The sequence below is a fragment of the Melospiza melodia genome, chromosome 8 (assembly GCF_035770615.1).
Source record: "Melospiza melodia melodia isolate bMelMel2 chromosome 8, bMelMel2.pri, whole genome shotgun sequence".
Classification (NCBI taxonomy): domain Eukaryota; kingdom Metazoa; phylum Chordata; class Aves; order Passeriformes; family Passerellidae; genus Melospiza; species Melospiza melodia.
Window position 1 is genome coordinate 25658178 of NC_086201.1, and position 19017 is coordinate 25677194.

General features: G+C 37.4%; 1 protein-coding gene across 1 annotated transcript; it reads right to left on the reverse strand.

Annotated features, from left to right (window-relative positions):
• Positions 1–1378: 1378 nt before the first annotated feature.
• DYTN (dystrotelin) lies at positions 1379–18664 on the reverse strand. The gene is made up of 14 exons (XM_063161390.1): positions 18619–18664; positions 16500–16574; positions 15383–15584; positions 13280–13365; positions 12627–12715; positions 11889–11960; positions 11380–11543; positions 10412–10523; positions 8176–8318; positions 7111–7279; positions 5359–5429; positions 3171–3330; positions 2065–2536; positions 1379–1520 (listed from the first exon to the last, which is right to left on the reverse strand). Exons 1-14 carry the CDS (start codon positions 18635–18637, stop codon positions 1417–1419), a joined length of 1938 nt encoding a protein of 645 aa, XP_063017460.1. The 5' UTR covers positions 18638–18664; the 3' UTR covers positions 1379–1416.
• Between the last annotated feature and the right edge of the window lie 353 nt (positions 18665–19017).

A 19017-nucleotide genomic window follows, 5' to 3' on the forward strand; every position in this document is an offset into this window, starting at 1 on the left:
AGGTCTGTTCAATGTTGCTTCAAACCAAACCAGCATTTGTCAGTTGCTATTGTTTCCAACCAAGTTGAATTCAGATGCACACACTAGAAGGAGATTTAAAGCCTCATCAGAAGCTGACCATAATCAACAAGTAGGTCCCTTAGATTGTTGTGTGTGTCTCTGGGCACTGGCGTACTGCAAAAGCTACGAGCTTCTATCTCACAGTATATTTATTTATGTTATGTTATGGGTATATCCACCTTCTAACTACCTCATCACTATTTGTTCAATGGGGTCCTCCCTCCTCCCTCAATAAGTTTCTTTTTTTTAATTTTCACCCTCTTTACACTACCTTTGCTACAGGCAAACCACTTGTTAGCTTCCAGTAGCATACCATTATTTCTTGCTGTAAATTCTCGAGTGTTTGCAGTACACGTAATTCAGGCCTCCTTTGACTAAAACTAGCATAAAGAATGAGGAATGTTCATTAATCTCACTACCACAGTGTAAGGTCTTTCAAGAAAATGGCTGAGGTGCTACCAAGAGAAAATAAGATTTCTAGCCTCTTTAATGAGTCAGGCAGCCCCTTTATCTTGATGATTATAACTCATTCTGAAAAATACAACACAAGGAAAATCTATGTGGAAAATCTGTGTAGCGTTCTGCTAAGCAGCTTTTCTAAAGCCCTATGCTTTTCATTAGCCTTTTCAATCACGTCAGCCTAAACACTGTTTGATTATATATGAAACAAAGCTTCAGAAAATTTACCTAATTTTTCTCCCAGAGCTTCCAAAAATATTTTGTTCTTACCTGAATGAAATTTATTTTCTTTGTCATCACAGAAAAAATCCTGTAAAAACTTGGGCTATTTTCTTTCTTGGCAAGCTGGTATCATTTCAGTGACATAATTAAAATCCTTAAAGGTATGCAAATTTTCTTGAACCATAACTGGTTTTGAGCATATACAAACATAGTTATTTACTATTTTTATGCACCTTCTGCCAAAGATTCATAGTAAATAACTGACTGTACATTTTTTTCTCTCTGAAGTGGTACTGAATAATTTCAATTTCTCAGGTCTTTAAAATCCTTCTGTACATTACAGGAAAAAGTGTTTTCCTTGTTGCTGGCATCAACAAGAAATAGAGCATCATTCCAAGGAGGTAACTCAACCATGGGATATCAACAGCTAAAGAGAGAGAAATGGGCAATAGTTTGCACTGCTGAGGAAGTCACAGCATAGCAGCTGGAAATCACCTACAGAAAAGGAATATAGCTCTCCAGAATCCTCCAGGTGAAGGCTCTAAATGCAGAAACCTGTCATGCTGTGTTATTACAGGCAACATCTGAGACACTTTAAAGAGTCTCTTTTAAGAGACACAGTATCAATTACCTTTAAGTAGTTCAGTGAAGTTGCAAGGTGAATGGTAGCTTCCATCACTTACAAGCTGGTGAAACTACCTGGTGGATGAGGTCAGAAAAGGACCTGCAAACATGCTCAGCTGTAGAGAAGAACTCCTGGTGCAAAGCAGTTTGTTGGGCTGAAAAGCAGAATAAATTTTAAGTCTTTCTAAGCTTTTGGATGCTGCCAGAGCACTAGAAAACTCTTAAAGAATCTCTAAGATAACTCTGTACAAGCACCAGCTTTTTCTGTCATATTCCATATTACATCCTCATTATCAAAAGTGAGGCATCCTGAATGTTGAACAAAGCTCTGCTGTGTAAGACCTTTGATTACAAAGGGATTTTGTACTGCTGGAAGTCTCCTAGGACTAGAGTTATAGTTACAGAGTCACAGAAGTGGCAAGAGCAAAAACCTCTCATGCTCTCACCAGTTTAAATTTGCTCCTTAATTGACTGCCAAGACTCATTATCTCTTAGGAGCTTTGATTCATCCAGTTCCAAATCAGTCTGAAATTAGGGGTTATATTTGGAATATGCTCTACCTTACTATATAGAATAATACTACAAAGGCTAAAGCAAGATTCTGAGTTTCCTCTGAGGGTTACATGACTATGAACAATATTATGGAATAAATGGGATGAAGGTAAGAAAACAGTGACAAGATGACTGGAGAACTTATACCTGGTTGAGTCTGGAGAGACAATGTGTCCTTCAGTTTCATCATTAGCACTTCCAATTCCTTTCTCATTTCCTTCTCATCAGGTGGTATCTGCATTGCAGTGGGAATAAGAACTGTATTCCCCATTCCACCAAGAGAGTTTTCTGTCAGTTTAGGCAGATATGTTTGTTTCTCTTTTGCTTGTTTATGCTGTCCCATAAAGGGTTTGTCATTCTCCAGGGACACTGACTCCAGTGGGTCATCTGAGAATGTGAAGTCCACTGCAGTGGGAACCTCAGGTGTCTGTAAAAGCTGCATTCTATTCACAGAGTTTGGGGGATTCAAAGATTTCCATTCTGCACATGTTCTGAAAATAGGCCTTATTTGGGCAGGATTTAATTCACTCTGCATTCTCCTTTCCAAGACAACATGTGGATTTCTTGGCGTTGTGTTATGACACTGTGCAAAAGGATGCTCTGATGACTGCAACATGGTCTACAATAGACAAAACACAGAAAATAAATTGTAAAAATAATTGGTATTTCCGTTTGCCAGTAGTACTAAAACAGTATTGCAGAAAATGCTACAAAAAAGCTGTAGGAGGAAAATCTGTAAACATTTTCTGTGAAACAAGAGCCTTTTAAGAATCTCAGAAATAATTGTAATGATAAGAATCACTATAATTGAAAACAAATAAAATATTTTCTATAAGATGTCTGCATTACATCCCAGTAAAAGACAGCAATTAGGAATGACATTATATTTATTCAATGCCAGCACTTTGACTCTTCTCTGAAGAACAGACTGCAATGAAGTATCTAACACTTCTGTTGGAAACTCTTACTGGAATATTCATTATTTTCACTGCAGTAGTATTTAAATGTGCTAATATGAATATGTGTGCTAGATGCCAGATATGCACAGAATGACAAGAAAATACATACTGCCAATACCTTATCTGCTTTCTCTGAAGAGAAGAGCCTAAGATGACTGAAAATACAATTGGAAGGTGTATGAAATAGTATTAACAGTGCTGGTCTACAGGAAAAGCAGTTGTTAGTGTTCAGTAATGGCTCATAGCTGTGACAATTCTGGATATATATATATATATATATATATATCACTATACCTTTACTTCTTCCTTCATGTGCTGCAGCATCATTTGCAGGTTTTTATGGCTTACTCTCAGGCTTTGCAGTTTTGCCTCTATTTTGCAGCTTTTTTCTTCCTGGCAGTTATGAAGAAATTGCATTTTGTCCTTCCATTTGTTGAACTGCTTTTTCATGTACCTACCAGAGATACAGGAGGGTGGGAGTTTTGCTAGACCAGACATACACAAATATATGCATTCACGGAAATGAGCAAACACTTTAGCACAAACTTTATCCCCTTTACTAGTTCAGGAAAATTTTGTCAGCTTTGGGATTAGAGGCCAATATTTCAGAAGCTGGACTGTATCCATGGAATTAGCAAGAACATGAGTATTCCAGATGAGGAAATATGGAAGCTGAGTAGAACTGTGGCCACATCTGAACCTTGCATCTTGGGCTTTTACCTTTCCCACAAAGGTGGCTGCAACAAGAGAAACAATAGCAGTTTCTCTGCATAGAAGCAAACTACTTATAGCAACTCCCTGACCTGCAAAAGATTCCCATTACATGGATGGGCAACAATGAAGTAAAAGCAGGTTCTGCCCCTTTGATAGAATTTCTTCTTGCTGGTGGTACTCTCTGCAGTTTCTTCAATGATACCAATAGCTTTCAAGCACAGGCCATTTTGAAAAAACACTCTGATTTTTGCAATCAGAAGCGCCATCCTCTTATGTGCAACAGAGATTTAGAAATTACCTACTCAGAGCACAGTATGACAGAAATACCACCCATAATTCTCTTCTAGTTGTGATTTCTCTAAGAAGTCAGTGTAGAAATAGTTTTGCTTTCCTCACAGCTGAGGTACAGACAGTAAAGTTTGTTAACACTACAGTAATAAACCAACTGCTTCATATGACAAATATGAAATAGTTATCTGCCATGTTTAGTTACATTCAGAAGTTCACCTGATCCACTTTCTGTGGTAATGCTTTGTCTTAGAGATAGCAGCTTTATCACTTGAACTATGCAAGATTTGTCTGAATGGGACAGCAAGTCAGACCATTTAAAATTAAAATTAATACTACAGTGGTCCCTTATAACAACATTTAAGGGCTCCTCACTGTAAAATGCTGTCCTCCTTCAACTAACTCAGAGTCCAGTTCTGAGAACAGACAGGTGAATGCTGGAAGTCAGTCCACAGACAAGAATAAAGAGTTTCCCATGAGTAATGTGATTCATTTACCCAGTTCTATGATAAACTCTGGGTCAGAGCAGCATTATAGGAGCAGGCATCCCAAATATCCTCTCAACGATTGCTAATCTAAAGGAAAGCTGAAGATCTTTGCCATATCTCTTTATCTTCCCAAGTGAGAACAGACCCACAATGAAATTGAAATTGTTTAGCTCTAATCTTGGAGTGCCCTTTTGTGAACTTGGAGCTGCAATTTTACTTGGAATGAAACAGAACAGGAACAGAGGGAACTGAACATACTGAAGAAAATAAAGAGAACAGATTCAGGATTGAATTCTACACTTTACTGTAATTCCATCATTTTCAGTGGTCATAGGCATGGTTATATAGAGCACATTTATATTCAACTACAAAGATGAACATGGGAAAGGCAAAAATGCAAGTCAAAGGTAGGCATCATAGCTCACACACCAACTTCTCCCCTGCCATGTCACCCAAGCAAACAAGTCTCCCAAGAGATTATTAATTTAGGAATTAATATTTTACAGTGTCAAAGATTTGACTATCAGAAGGAACTTCCATACCTATAGTATTGTATTCATCCTATTAATCTCTATTTGTTGTACAGCATATTTTTTAGAAATGAATTCTACTTTGATTTAAAAGCTTCATGCAAATTATGAAATTTGTTTTGATTAAGCCTTATTCAGAGAAAAATTTGAAAAAGTATGTTATTCTGACATTTTAATCTGTATGAACATATTTTTGTCTAAAAATTCCCTTTAGAAATATTAACTAGTTATTGCAGAAACACTGATGAAAGCAAACCAAAAACTGTTTTGTTTTGCCATTGTTTTTCCAGTGATCTTCATCTAAAATTTTTGTTGCTGAGTTTTCATTATTCATCCTCATTTTATAGGATTTTTTAAGTCTAAAAATCTCCAAAATATGGAAAAGTTATCTGTCTTCTAGCCCTCCCGCTGGAGCAGTAATGCACACCAGTCTTCAGTGAATTTACTACAGCATTTACCTACCTGCTGTCACTGTGAATGCTTTTAATGGATTCATGCATTTTTAACACATCTGCTTCAAAAGAGGCTATTGCCTAAAAACAAAAGGAAGTATCTGTTCATAACTTTATCAGCAATAGCATTTCATTTTTATATGCAAGTTTTATTATAGGAGTCCATGGCAAATTTTGGATCTGACAGATCTACAGATTTACTAGTTAACCTTTTTAATTTAATGTATTATAATCAACTGATGCATTAAAGTATTTCAAATGGCTGGAAAATTTATTCTATAGAACAAATTCTTTGTTCTATGACAAATTTAAGTGTATGAGAATTTGTTTGAAAATAGAACAAAATCCATATTCTTGATTTCTGCAAAATCAAATACTCTGATTTGGGAACAATCTCTCTCAAGTCCCACAGCTGCATTGAGACAGGAAGGTGTTGAAAGAGACTGTATATAGAAAAGAAAAGAGAAACTCCTGGTCTTTAAACGGAAGTAGCATTCTCTGTACCATGCAGAGAACAGTAGCCCAGAAGTCAGGGAGACAAACACCTTCCAGCTAGATTACTTTTGAGCCATGATATAAGTTTGGCAGGAATCAGGGCTGCCAGGAAATTATGAGACTAAGAGCTGGATCAACCAGGACCTCCATAGTCATAGATTCTATTAAAAACGATCATTGTACTTACTGTCCACATCTTTTCAATTAAAGTGGAAATCATCTGCACTGTAAGATCTTAGAAATCAGTATAAGACTGCTCAAAAGGAATTCTCAGCCCAGAGAGAAAATAAACAAGAGAGCAAAGCACCTGACAGAATCCCAGCACAGGGATGCAAGTCCTGTCCTGCTGTTTTCTAAAATGACAAATGCCAACCGTCAAAATTCTATGTTTAAGCAACATCTGCCCACAACATCTTGTGCAGATATCTGCTGGCTGGCACTATACCTTGAGCTGGGCAGCAGAGTTCTAAAAGACAGGTCTTCCAAAGGGCAGCACAGGATTAGCAGCCAAAGGAGTGACCTGATATACACAGGCTAGTATTGTGTTACTGCACCCCTTGGCTCCTGGGAAGAACAAGATGAGTGGATGACACAAAGTGGTTTGAACACAACCCAGTGTTCCCTGTATTCTGAGTAAGTGCAGAGCCAATAACCTCTCAAAAAATATAGAAACAAAAAATTGCTATGTACTTTTTTTTAGCTACACTGCCCTACCCACTCTTTTAATATTGTTTCTTTGGAGAAAAGCTAGGAATGGATTAATAGAGACCTTTTGTGCATTAGCTATTTTAGTTGGAGTGGACACTGCTCTGAGTTTATCCTAAGAGGGCCTATTTTGTCCTCTTGCTATTTCCATGGTAACAAAAATGGCCTGAGTCTGATAAGAATTCAGGTATTCTTCTTTGACATTTGCTTGCAGTAGGAAGACATGATGGCCTTTTTTACTGTCAGAATAGCGAGAGGACTCCAGACTCATCTAGACTTTAGCATGCTACTCTACAACATCTCAAAAAACCCCAAGGCAAATATTCTTACAGGCGCTTCTGAAGGTCATGAAAATCAAGGAGTTAGTCACTAATCTTGGGAAGGCAACAAATTCAAACCTCACTAAGTTTTCCAGTTCCATATTTTTCGCTGTAAGTGAGGAATTTACAGAAAGGTGAAGCTGCCCATTACATTTTCACTGAAATTAGAAGACAATTAGATAATTAACTTGCTAGGTCTCCTTCACAGGTTTAGCACTATTACTGCTTTGTGTTTTGCTCACCTGAGCTATTGTCTTGCCTTGCTCTGGTGTCATCTTGTTACTCTCACTCTTCTGCATTACAGTCCTGTTTTCAGGTATGAACCTGGGTGACTCTGGGACACAGTTGTCCACTGGGAAAGACACATTTTCAGGACCAAGTAGTGGTGAAGCACTGAATTCCACAGGAGTACTGTATACCAACAGAGAAGTAATGAGTAGGGAAAGGATCAGGACTCATTGTTTTTCTACCCAGGAAGACCCGAATGCAGAAAACTAATGCAGTGTAAATAGACAGACATATGTGCTATTGACTAAGCCAGAAGTAAAATTTAGCTATGCCTGCTGGCATATTTTGGTTAAAAGAATGAAATTCCTGAAAACAAATTCCACTCTCCCAACAGAATCTCAGCAACAGGCTGTTCTTTCCACCCATTTATTCTCAGTGCAATTTGCTGCTTCGTTTTTTTGCTCCATTTAGCCAACATAACCTTCAATGCTCATTATTAACCACTGTGATGAGTGGAAATATAGTAATGACTTTAAATATTAACCAAAGGACAAAAAACAACTGGTCTGAAAGAAGAGGAATGGTGAGATCATCTACTTGCTATTGTGAGTGATTCCACAGGTCTGCAATTTAGTGGGACTTTACTAGAATGCCTGCCAGTGAATGCACTGTGGGTCACATGTGGAAAGTATTCACAGTAAATTTCCAACGGATTTGTCACAGAGGAGGTGTTTAAGAACCCATGCAGTTGTAAAGGTAGTAAATATTTGCAATGCTTGGCCCTAGACTGAGTATAAGAAATGGAACAGAGTGAAAAATACAACATAAGGAAGGAGGGAAGCACAATACAAGCCTGTTATATTTTATAAGACAACTAATCATTAGGTTGTCAGCATGGTAACTATGGTTAAGCTACAGAACAATGTGCAGCAACTTCTCAGTTATTCTTTCCTTTTTTAATAGAAAAATCATGACATGGTATCTGTCATAACAAGGTCCCTTACTCAAAGGACATAATCAAGCAATATCCCACAGCCTGACATGCAGAGATTATAAATTCATCTGACACCAAAACTCACGAAGTTTTTTTGTGAGCAGGGAAGTGCCTCTCCACTGACTCCAGAGCCGTCCTTCTCTGAGCCTCTTTTCTTCTGCAGCGCTCTTGGAACAGGTTGTTCCTGATGGTGCGGACAAAGTGCTTTGCGTTCGCCTTTGCTGACATCTATTGGAATGAGGGATAATAAAGAAGAAAGTGACTTTTCAAACAGGTGCTGCCCAGAAACAGACATATTCCAAAGCAAAGGTCCATCTGTTCATCATCTGACAAGGCTCATGGCTGCTATCTGAGCCCTAGAAGGGGAGCTGAGGTGGGTAATACTTGCAGGGCCACAGGCAAGAGCAGCTCCAATTCTTTTAGGCAAAATACTGACTGGATCAAAGTCAGACAGCCTGGAAATGCCTAAACACAATGATCAAGCTCACAGTCACAACAGTAATTCTGCTGACTAGTATCTAAGGAAGAAATACTTTTATACTTGTATTAAGTATTTGTAGATATAGTCTTCCACGGCTCACATCCTCCTCTCACAGAATACAGTAAAATATACATCCATTTATCACAGAAGTGTCAGGCTCATGTACAACAACTAAGGTTAGTAGCTGTATTATTGGAGGACACCAACCAATTCTGCCCCAGGTGACTGCAGCAGAACATGGGGTGAGCCCTGACAGACTGAACAGGAAAACAAAGAAAACACACCACATGCCTCCTAGTGCTTCTCAACGAGGTAGTAATGTTACCACAAGGTGTCAGCACGGCAAGGAAAAACTGCTGATATTGCAAACCTCCACTCAGCAGCTCAATCCCTGATAAAGAGAGTGTGAAAAGAAAAGGACAGCATCTGCTAAGAGTGGAAGGGATGGGGATAGCAACTTACTGCTGATTATTTTATGTCCCACACAATAGATATAAAAATGGTATCTAGTGAGTAGCTTATCTTTTAAATTTTGGTATAGATTTTGGCCTGTATTGTAATACTTGGCCTATAAAGTAATATTTACAGAGTTTTTGTTAGAGTAGGGCTTCATAATGGAAATCTAAATTCAGTGATTCAATTGCAATTCTGCAGCAACAAGGTGGCTGCAATCTAGGCTGCAACATCTCTTGCCTTGGTTTATCTCCTGTCCTTCCTTCTGGTGCCTCCACAAACACACATTCCCATTCACTCTCAATTCACACTAATTTTAAGGTCTCTACTTAGAAATATCTTAATGAGGAGTTAACTTTTGATTTTCCTACTTTCTCACAGATGGAGTATGAGGAAGAATATTTGAAGGACTGAACTGTTATTTTTAATGCAGATATTGAGTATCCAGTTGTAATTTCTCACAATGTAAACAATAGGGTTTTGTTTTCAGAAAGAGAGCAGTGAAGTAGCAAGAGTTTAATGCTACCTCAGACAAAGGGTGACTACAAGAGCAGTCTAACAGTCTCTAGTTTTAATGCAAATATTGGCTACCCAGGTATCTTTCACATTACCTGCAGAGGATTGGGAAGGAGAACAGGAAGTATAGGTTTCTAGGGAAACTTCCCTAAGTTTCAGCTCATTTACTGGAACAGAAAGATACAGTTATACAGATCCACAAAAAGCCCATCTGCTGCTGTGAGCAAGATCTGGAATCTCCTGCTCAAAGGAGAAGCCGGTCTTCCAAACACAAATTCCCAGTGTCATACTTTGTCACTAGTGTGATGATAGCACAAGTTGCCCCTGTAACAGAGTCCAATTATGTGATCTTAGTTGGACATGTGTTACCTCTTTGTGCTGTATCCCTGACAGAGACAAATGAGTCAGAAAGGTTTACAATAAAGTGGAAAAACTGAAGACATTCAGAAAAGAGAGAAAAAGAAAGACATTTCATGCAGGAGTTTTTATAACTTCAGAATTAGTGAATTTCTGGACGAGTGTGCATTGGGATTGCGGTGAAGGAACATTGGGACATTGAGGAGAATTTTCATAAATTTAAGGATTATCTGCTAACAGAAAATTTGCCATAAAGCTTCTTAAGATGAAGACTTGCACTGAGATATTCATAGCTCTATTCAGTTACTTCAGAACAGAATACTCATTCTAAAGTTAGAAGCCTGCTTTTGTCCTTTCCCTGTCTCCCTGTTCCCAGACTAATAATGCTAATATGTCATGGCCATTATGGCTAATACACACATAACTTTGAAATGCTTGTAGTTCAAGAATCCACTGCCTACTTGCCTCCATGAAGAACCACAACAGGGAATGAATCAGTACAATAGGGCTTTACCTGCACACAATGTTCCACAACGGGATGTGATCTCTTATGTGGTTTGCAGAGACGGCCAGTGAAAAAGCAAGCTTGGCAAAGGTCAAAATTGAGGCACTTTAAACAGCGATACCTGTGAAGAAAAACAAAAGGATTTCTTTACCTCCTCACAAGTAAGAACTTGATGTAAGTAAGCTTGATTACTGTAAACTCAGATCCCTGGGCTCTGAAATTCAAAGAAACATCTTCGTTAGAATAATGGCTTTCCTCAGCATTTTCTGAATTCAAGCTATTTTTCCCAAATGATTGAGGATTTTTCTCTGAACCCATCAGTGGTTTTGATCTTATTTATTTGCTGCACTGAAATGCAGTCCATGGAAGAAACTGTTGTTCCAGCACCATTTCCCATTTTTCATAATGCAGTTACAACTTCATATGCTTCTTACACACCAGCTTACCTCTATTTGCTGCTTCCATGGAACTGTAATATTGACATAGGGTGCATAAACAAAAAACTAAAAATGCAAGAAACTAAATCTGCAAGCTTACAATTAGCAAGAATGTAGTAACAGTAAAATGCTTTTCTGAGCATTCTGGTTAGATGGTAATGGATAGTGTTCTTTTTATACCACTATGCCATTATATAACATTACTTAGATGACAAAGGTGCTAAGATGGAAAACTTAATGAGCCAGTTAATACAATTGGTTACAGGAAAAGTAATTAAGAAATGAGATACACAGGTTTAATTGACTTTACCCTTGGACTGCCGGTTTACCTGTGGCCAGTTTTCATGTTTGTGCTAGTGAGCTAAAGAGAAGTAGGATGAAGACTTGAGCATTAGACTGCAGTGGTTCTCTCTACCCCTCTTTTCCTGGTTAAATTAGATTACATCCAAAGCTTGTTACTTAGTACATCAGTTACAGCCTGTAAGGTATGCAAACAATGGTAAGAACTAATTGTGTGGATGCTAAAGACCACTGACACACCTGATGCCTGTAATGGGGAAAACTTTGCAGACTCTGCATCTAGCTTGGTGAGAAACCATTTCCGTGGCTGATAATCTGTAACATGTAGGGAGCCACAGGAGGACAGCAGGCTCTGATCTCAGCCAAGACAGGAATTTTTCTTCAACAATGGCTGCATTCAGAACCTAGAAAAAATACACGTCTCAAGCTCATACATTCACTTGAAAAAAACTGGTGGTTCATCTACAATCTCTAATAAAAGCTCTGATATTGGATTTTGCTGGCATAAATTTTCCATTCATGTAAAATGTTACTGGGTTCCAAAGGTTTTGGAATAAATGCTAGAATCTTCAGTAGTATCTTACTGAGCATCTTTTCTATAGATACAAATCCTCCCATACTGTGAGACTGATGATCAGCCCTGCTTCTTAAAAGTAGATACTTGGGGATGTTATGTGGTGATACACTTGAAGTTTTAATCAATCAGCAACATTCAGAATCATTTCCCAGGACATCAGAATTTCACTCACCCCATGGAAACAATCATGAATCGCAATTTCCACACAAGACAGAGTGCAGCTTTCTCCCACAATGGCTGGGACCTACATCAAGAAGAAAGGCTCAGAAACACCTCAATAAAAAACAGATGTTCTCATCATGCTCTGCTGCGATGGTGACAGCACACAGATGGTGAAGTATCTATAGCAATGCCATTTTACACACTATTCTGAAGAAAGCCCGTTCATATTCATGCTATCAGTATGCAGTTTCACAGTTCAGGGTGTGTCAGAATGATTTGTTTCCAACCCACTTACTGTAATGGATAAACATACTATATTTCCACACTATACTCCTGAAGGACACTAAGTTTAAATCCCAGAGGTCATTTTCAGATCCCATTTTCAGCACCAGTTCAGCTGGAAATACCTGTATGCTAAGGCAACTTGCTGCAACTGCAAGCTATTCTAGTGAGTACAGATATTTGAAGTTTGGAGTTGCTTTAGGAATAGTTGTATCCAGTTGTTTCCAGGATCTGTAAGCACAGGCAACATAGCATTCACTAATAAAAATGGCTATTTTGAAAAAAAGGACAGAATTTGATTCTTTTACCTATTTTGCATGACAGCTCCCTATACCCACAGTGTCTTATTAACTTCAGTCCCATAAGGTAATCAAACATAAAAGGTATCAACCATGAGGGGTTTTCTTCTGCTAGGTTAGCACTCTCCTACAAAATCTGTTGAGTAACAGCACTGCACTGACATTACCTGATTTAAGTCTGTTAGAAGGCTTCTCAGGGCACTTTGGGTAATCAAGGTCTCCTTCCCATCAGGGACAGCATAAAACTGGAAGAAAGCTGAAAACAAGGAAAAAAACCCTGGAATCCTGGCAGAGTCTGAACTGTCTTCAAGCTATCTTCAAACTGCTATGGTAACTGCAGTCTAACAAAGAAACCCTTCCAGAAAGTTTCACTATATTTTGTACCTAACAGGCTCTCAGTGACTGCTGTGACCATAGTTCTCCCTACAGTGAGGGAAAGAGAAGGAAAGCAAGGAAAAAAGCAATGAACTTATTCTTACAACATTAGGAAAAATATTTAAATATGTTTATACAAGAAGTGCTCTATTTAAATTGTGACTTGCTAATTTAAAACCATGGGGTTTCTGTTATTTTCTGCTAGGCAAATAGAAGTTTTACTTAAATGTCACTATAACCTCTTCTGAGGCTCTCTATTGCAAAGATGGCTACAGATATTGATTGGAAAGCATTATTCTGCATCAGCCTTTCTCTACAACTAAGCAGTCAACATAATTTACTTTTTTCATGCAGAGCTTTTATTTTAAAATAAAAAAAAAAGATGGTGGAAATTTTCCTCAATGTTCAGTATTTCAGATAGTGTATAAAATCATACATTTCCCACCTCTGTATTTAGCCAGTAGAGTATCTCCTGAAAGGGAAATTAGGGCAGCTGCAGCAGATCTAGTTCTGACATAGCCCGTTCCAGATCTAGGAAAATGAAATAAGTTACACTATTCTCATTCACAGAGAATATAAAGACTGAAACATCTAAAGAATGGAATACTGCTATATAGGAAGAAAACTTCAAAACATGTATCCTTTTATATGTATAAATGTAACCAAAGTAACATTTCAGTAATATTTTATGGCTAGAACCTTTTGTCACTGAAAATAACTGCAGAGTTAACTGTTCCAAGATACCATGCAATCATAAAACAAAAAGAAAACATCTCCTTCAGAGACTTCACATTCCAAGTAAAATGTAATTTTACATTTACAATGTATGTCCTAAAAAAAATCTGCTCTTTTTATTGTGGGAAGCCTTCCCAAATACAGTACTGAATAAAGGATGCAATCTAAGTTTTGCATATATCATCAGGCAGCTCCACTGTGGCCCCAGATCTGCGCTAAGCTTCTCTTGGGCTGATTACATTTAATTTCACTGAAACTCAATTTAATCAGATCTATGCAGAAGCAGGACATTTAGTTTTGACCATTAGATAATAATAACGTAGATTAATTTAGAACCAAATTTTGTGACATAGGCACCTAATGAAAAACACTAATATTTTTTGTGAAGACGATGCAGACATTAATCAGAAACCACAAATCAGGAAATCCCAGAAATCTATATTTAAGATATTACTTTTGCAAAGATTCAAAATATGTCTTCAAGAGTCTTTAGATAAACCCACACTGTGTAAAGCTGCAATACTGACTCTCAAGTATGAACTGCATGGGAAATTGTTGTTTTTCCAGAAATTTCAAAGAAAAAACTCCAAGACTAAAGCTGAAGTACACAATCAAGCACCCTTAAGATGTTTATGTAAGCTTATTAAGTAAATACCACAAAAACATGGAAAATTCCTATGTGCTCTTTCTATTAAATACTTTCCAATGTTAATAGTGGACAATAGCACTCTATAGAGAAAACATGATTAGAAAATTATAAGAAGCTCTTCCTATCTTATATACATGTCGAGAAACTTATTAAATTCTTTTTAAAAAAAGAAATAGCAACAAAAAGAAAATGGCACCCCTAAGACATCCCTTAGAAAACAGACTAAAAGACTAAGATAGTACTATTAAGAAGATTCTTCTACATCATTTCCCTACAGCACACAAAAATTACAAAATACTCTTGATGTTTCTAGCTTTATTTCTTACAACAGCACTTATCCTTAATGGAATTTTTACAAAAATTTTGATAAAGTGGGACCTTTAGCAGTAACGATCATATGAGTAATGAATAAAGATTCAAGAAAAAGTTCTGCAGACCACTTACATCTCATTTACTTTCAGTAAAAACTTTACTATCATGTAGAAGGGAAAAATTTCACCTGTGGTAAATAACTTGTACAACTAACGTAGTCTGTCTTTTAAATCTGATACAATCACAAATCAATCCTGCCTTTAGTGAAATAACTCATTATTTACAAACAATACATAAGAAAAATACTCTCTGTGAGGTGTTTCCTTATTATTTTCAGAAACTGTGCTATTCACTGAGCTGCTCACCTTAGTTATGACACATCAATTTTGTTTCATAATTGGTAGATTAACTTTTTAAGCTAGAGGAAAATGAATAACAAAAAGTGACTGGCAAACTCCTGATCTGTGCATGGGTACTGTTCTCCTGAGGGAAATATGGATTCATTTTAGGAGTGTACCAAAATATCTTGGAAGTCAGATGAAAAGCTACTCTGTTAAGCTGTTCAGAGAAAAAGTCAGCATGGACTGGCAAAGATAGTTTTGGGAGCATTTGAGCACTGTGTTTCTGATGCAGTTTTGTGCCTTATATTCCTACTGCTGAACTACTCCTAGTTTTTATACAAAGCATAACCAATCAAAATGGGAGAGTTTCACACAGAAATGGTGTGAGAGTGGTAGAAACAAACTTAGTCTAGCTCCACTTTGGATGGGAGCAATATGTCCTGTCCAAACCCACATTCTTTAACTCTACAGTACTCCACAATGGATCTAAATTTATTCTTCTTCTTCTCACCTGTCATACATGGCAATCAGCAGGCCCAATGTGAATTCAGCAGCTCTTGGATCTACCTGGCCTGGTTTTTCTGACCTTGCCCTTTGGAAGAGCTTCATCAGCATTCTAGAGATTTGCTGCCTGTTCAGAGAAATCCGCTCTTCCCTTTGGCTTTGTTCACTTGATAGGATGTGCTGAATCAGAGAAACGTCAATCAAATCCACTGTGGGAAAATTAAGGAAGAAATGAATGAGAGTCCCTGCCTTTTTATGAATGGAAGCCTGACTATTTTTCACCTAGCTAAGGCAGGCCTGTAAAATGAAGCCTTAAACAGTACACCACATAAAAAGAAAACCAGTACCTGTGGCACTTCTACATTGACACAGAGCATCAGGCAGACGCTCATATGATTTATGCTTAGACCATATCAGGACTGAGACCAAACTAAATGTACTCATAGAAATGCATCCCCAAATGAAAGAAAGGCCAACAAACTAGTCACCTTCTCTGTGTTACCCTGAAGACCTCATTTGCAATGTTGTGCATTTTCAGCACAAATAAAAAATTCAAGATTTCCATGAAATTTAATTCAATATGGAATTTACATCCAGTAATTTCAAAGTGAGCTAGGTGACCAGGACTTTGTTGCACAACTCTTTGATTGCACTGAATTCTCCCTCCTTTCAAAGACAGGGAGAATGAATACTAACCAGTAGTTTTCTGGTCTATCATGTTCTATTTTGTTCTCATTAATTCTTATAGTCCAGTCAATGCATTTTCAATAAGCCATTATTATTTCCAATAAATCAGCTCCTAAGAAACACATTAGAATTTGACTTTTCAAGACCATAATAATAGATTAATAATTGTCAGTGATGTCTACATAGTATTGCTGCAGATGGTAGATATACTTTGATTCTCTCATAATTTTAGAATTTCACTAATGTATTTCCATTGACATTCAAAAAGAAAAAAAATCAATTTGTATATGAAGATCTTAAGTGTTCATAATCCATTCTGAAACTCCAAGGTGGAAAATGAGAGAGCAAAGTAGCATAATAACTCATGGTGACAGCAATGCAAATTTGATACAGATTCTCCTCCCTGTAAAAGCATAGGGTTCTCTTTGGCTACTAACACTGGCAAAGACTTTGTACTGAGCGTAGTTTTAGGGCTGTTCTGTATACGGAGCTCTCAACATTATTGAAGGCCTCTGTGAAAGAAAACAAACACACATTACAATGGAGTGCTTCATTCAAAACTAACTAAAAATCAAAACAACCAAATTTGGAGTTTCAAGTTGATCAATACTCTGAAGGAAAATTTGGGGGAAAAAAACCCCAAACAAATAGAACACATTTTCTGTTTTAAAAAATAACTTTGTGGGGTGAACAATCTTCTTGTAAACAGTAACACCATCTTTTGTAAAATCAGAATTTAACACAGAGAGCACATCTGTTTCTTTGGGAATCAAGTTTATTCATATATCAGAACAAGACCTGTGGGGGTTATGCACTGCGCAAACTTTTAGCCAAGATCATAATGAAATAATATTTCTTCACAAAAATAGGTTTTTTGATCAGAGATGCTCCTCTTCAAGGAACAGTTTATCAGTTTGCACAGCAGGCTTATTGTTTTGGATGCATATTGTTTCAAGCACCAAACAAATCTTCTGTCAAGATCAACATGAGGGAGTCTTGCAGAAGAAGACAAGCCCTTTACCACAGCAAATTACTTTTGACATCTCTGTTTAGCAAACCCACTCAATCTGCTTGACTAAATCCCATATCCTTATACGATTCCAGCTTATTTCTTTCACATCAAGAAAGGATGTTTTTCTGAGTGGAAAGTAAGAGATGCTGACTGTGACCCATACTCGATACTTTACATATACCCAGAACTTCAAGAACAAAAAACAAGGTTTGTTTACTAAACTTTAGAAACTAAAAAGGTATTTATCAGTTATCCTTCTGTCCTCAGAGACTCTTTTCTCCCTGTACTTCAGAGAGAGTTAGACACAGTTGATTAAGACTAAAGATAAGCAATAAATATGTATAAATGAGTAGAAATAACTCACAAAATACTTCACCTGTTCAGTCTGGAAAGGTGCCAATCTGTGTGCAATGGTTTCCAAGAAATACACCAGATTAATATTAATAGTCAGCAGATTATGGGCTCTTCTGGTTCCCAGATGCCGCCTAAGCTATAGAAAGATGCCAATAACTGCTATACCATCTGCTTAGTTCTGCTCTTGTCATACTATGTTTTGTGATATTATTTGGAGATGCAATGTAGCATGTCATAGAATGTGAAAAATGAGTTTTGACTTCCACGCATCATCAGTTCTCTTTCCTCAATAAACTGATCCAAAGCCCTTTTGAAAGAAACAGAACAACTCCCACAGTTTTCATTAGGCTATGGATTAAGTTCCAAACGCTTATTCTCAAATAAAAATGCTAGAAATAGACATATGATTCAACTCAAACACCTTCCATGCACAAGATGATTTTCAAATTGAAGAGAATCTGTTTTAGTAGCCATCTGCTACTTAATTCTAGTCCACCCTTACAAACAAAATGTGGCCTCAAAGTAGGGCACTCTGTGCCTGTCAAACACAGTTCCAGAATTAACTTGTGAGGACACATAAGTAAAATAGCAAATTATTTTAGAATTATTACTGATGAGAGGCTATTTAGGGACATTAAAATATTTCATTTCTCATAGGAAAGGGGCTTCCCCTCTGGACAGAAAACCAGCATGTAATCATTCTGCTGTGGGTCAAATTTCACCTCAAGAAATATAAATGCCCTTTGTAGAGAAGCTGACAAAGGAGCTCCTGCACACATAGAAGTGTGCTGATTCCTGACATCTTCAGCTGGTTACCTGCTATTCTGCATTTTGAGGTGCTCTGTGGCAGATGAGGTGTCCGCTGAGATTTTGCTCTCAAAAAAGGAGTGTATGGCCATCTTCATGCCTATCCCAAAGTATGAAAAGCACCTTAGCATTTATTATAAATTAGAGATCATGGCCATGTGTGCCTGACTATTCCATAAGCCAATGTGATAGTGGAAAGGAAGGTGCCTGGACACATCCAACAATAAAGGTAAGACATCACAGCTCTGTAATTTATCATTTACGTGCTACAGCACAGAGATTCTCAAGGTGGCATGATTTCATTAAAATTCAGTAGTTTCTGTTCAAAAAGACACAGAAATGCCTTTTGAGAAAAGTTGGGGAAAAATAAGAAAAATCCTTACCCTGCAAGTCTGGATCCATTTGAAATTAACAGATGGCATTAGGCATTCTATAACAAAACAAACCAAAGTGTAAAACCACATATTCTACACAGAGACATATTGAACCATTCAAATTAAACCTTTTAATCTGAACAATTCACTGGATGCGTTTCAGAAATTAAATTAAACAGAATTACATTAAACAAAATAGTTTTGGTGCCACGTGCAGAGAAATGCCAGCAAATGGCAAGCTCTCTGCTCAGCATAAAATAGGAGTAATTCAAGTAACTGCAAAACTGTAGCACAGCAAAACCAATCCTCAAAACAGTTTTAAGTACAGGAAATGAGATCTTTCACTATTAAGAGCTCGGTGTTTACATGCAGGATTACTACAGGGTACAATGTACAATTTCAGGTCAT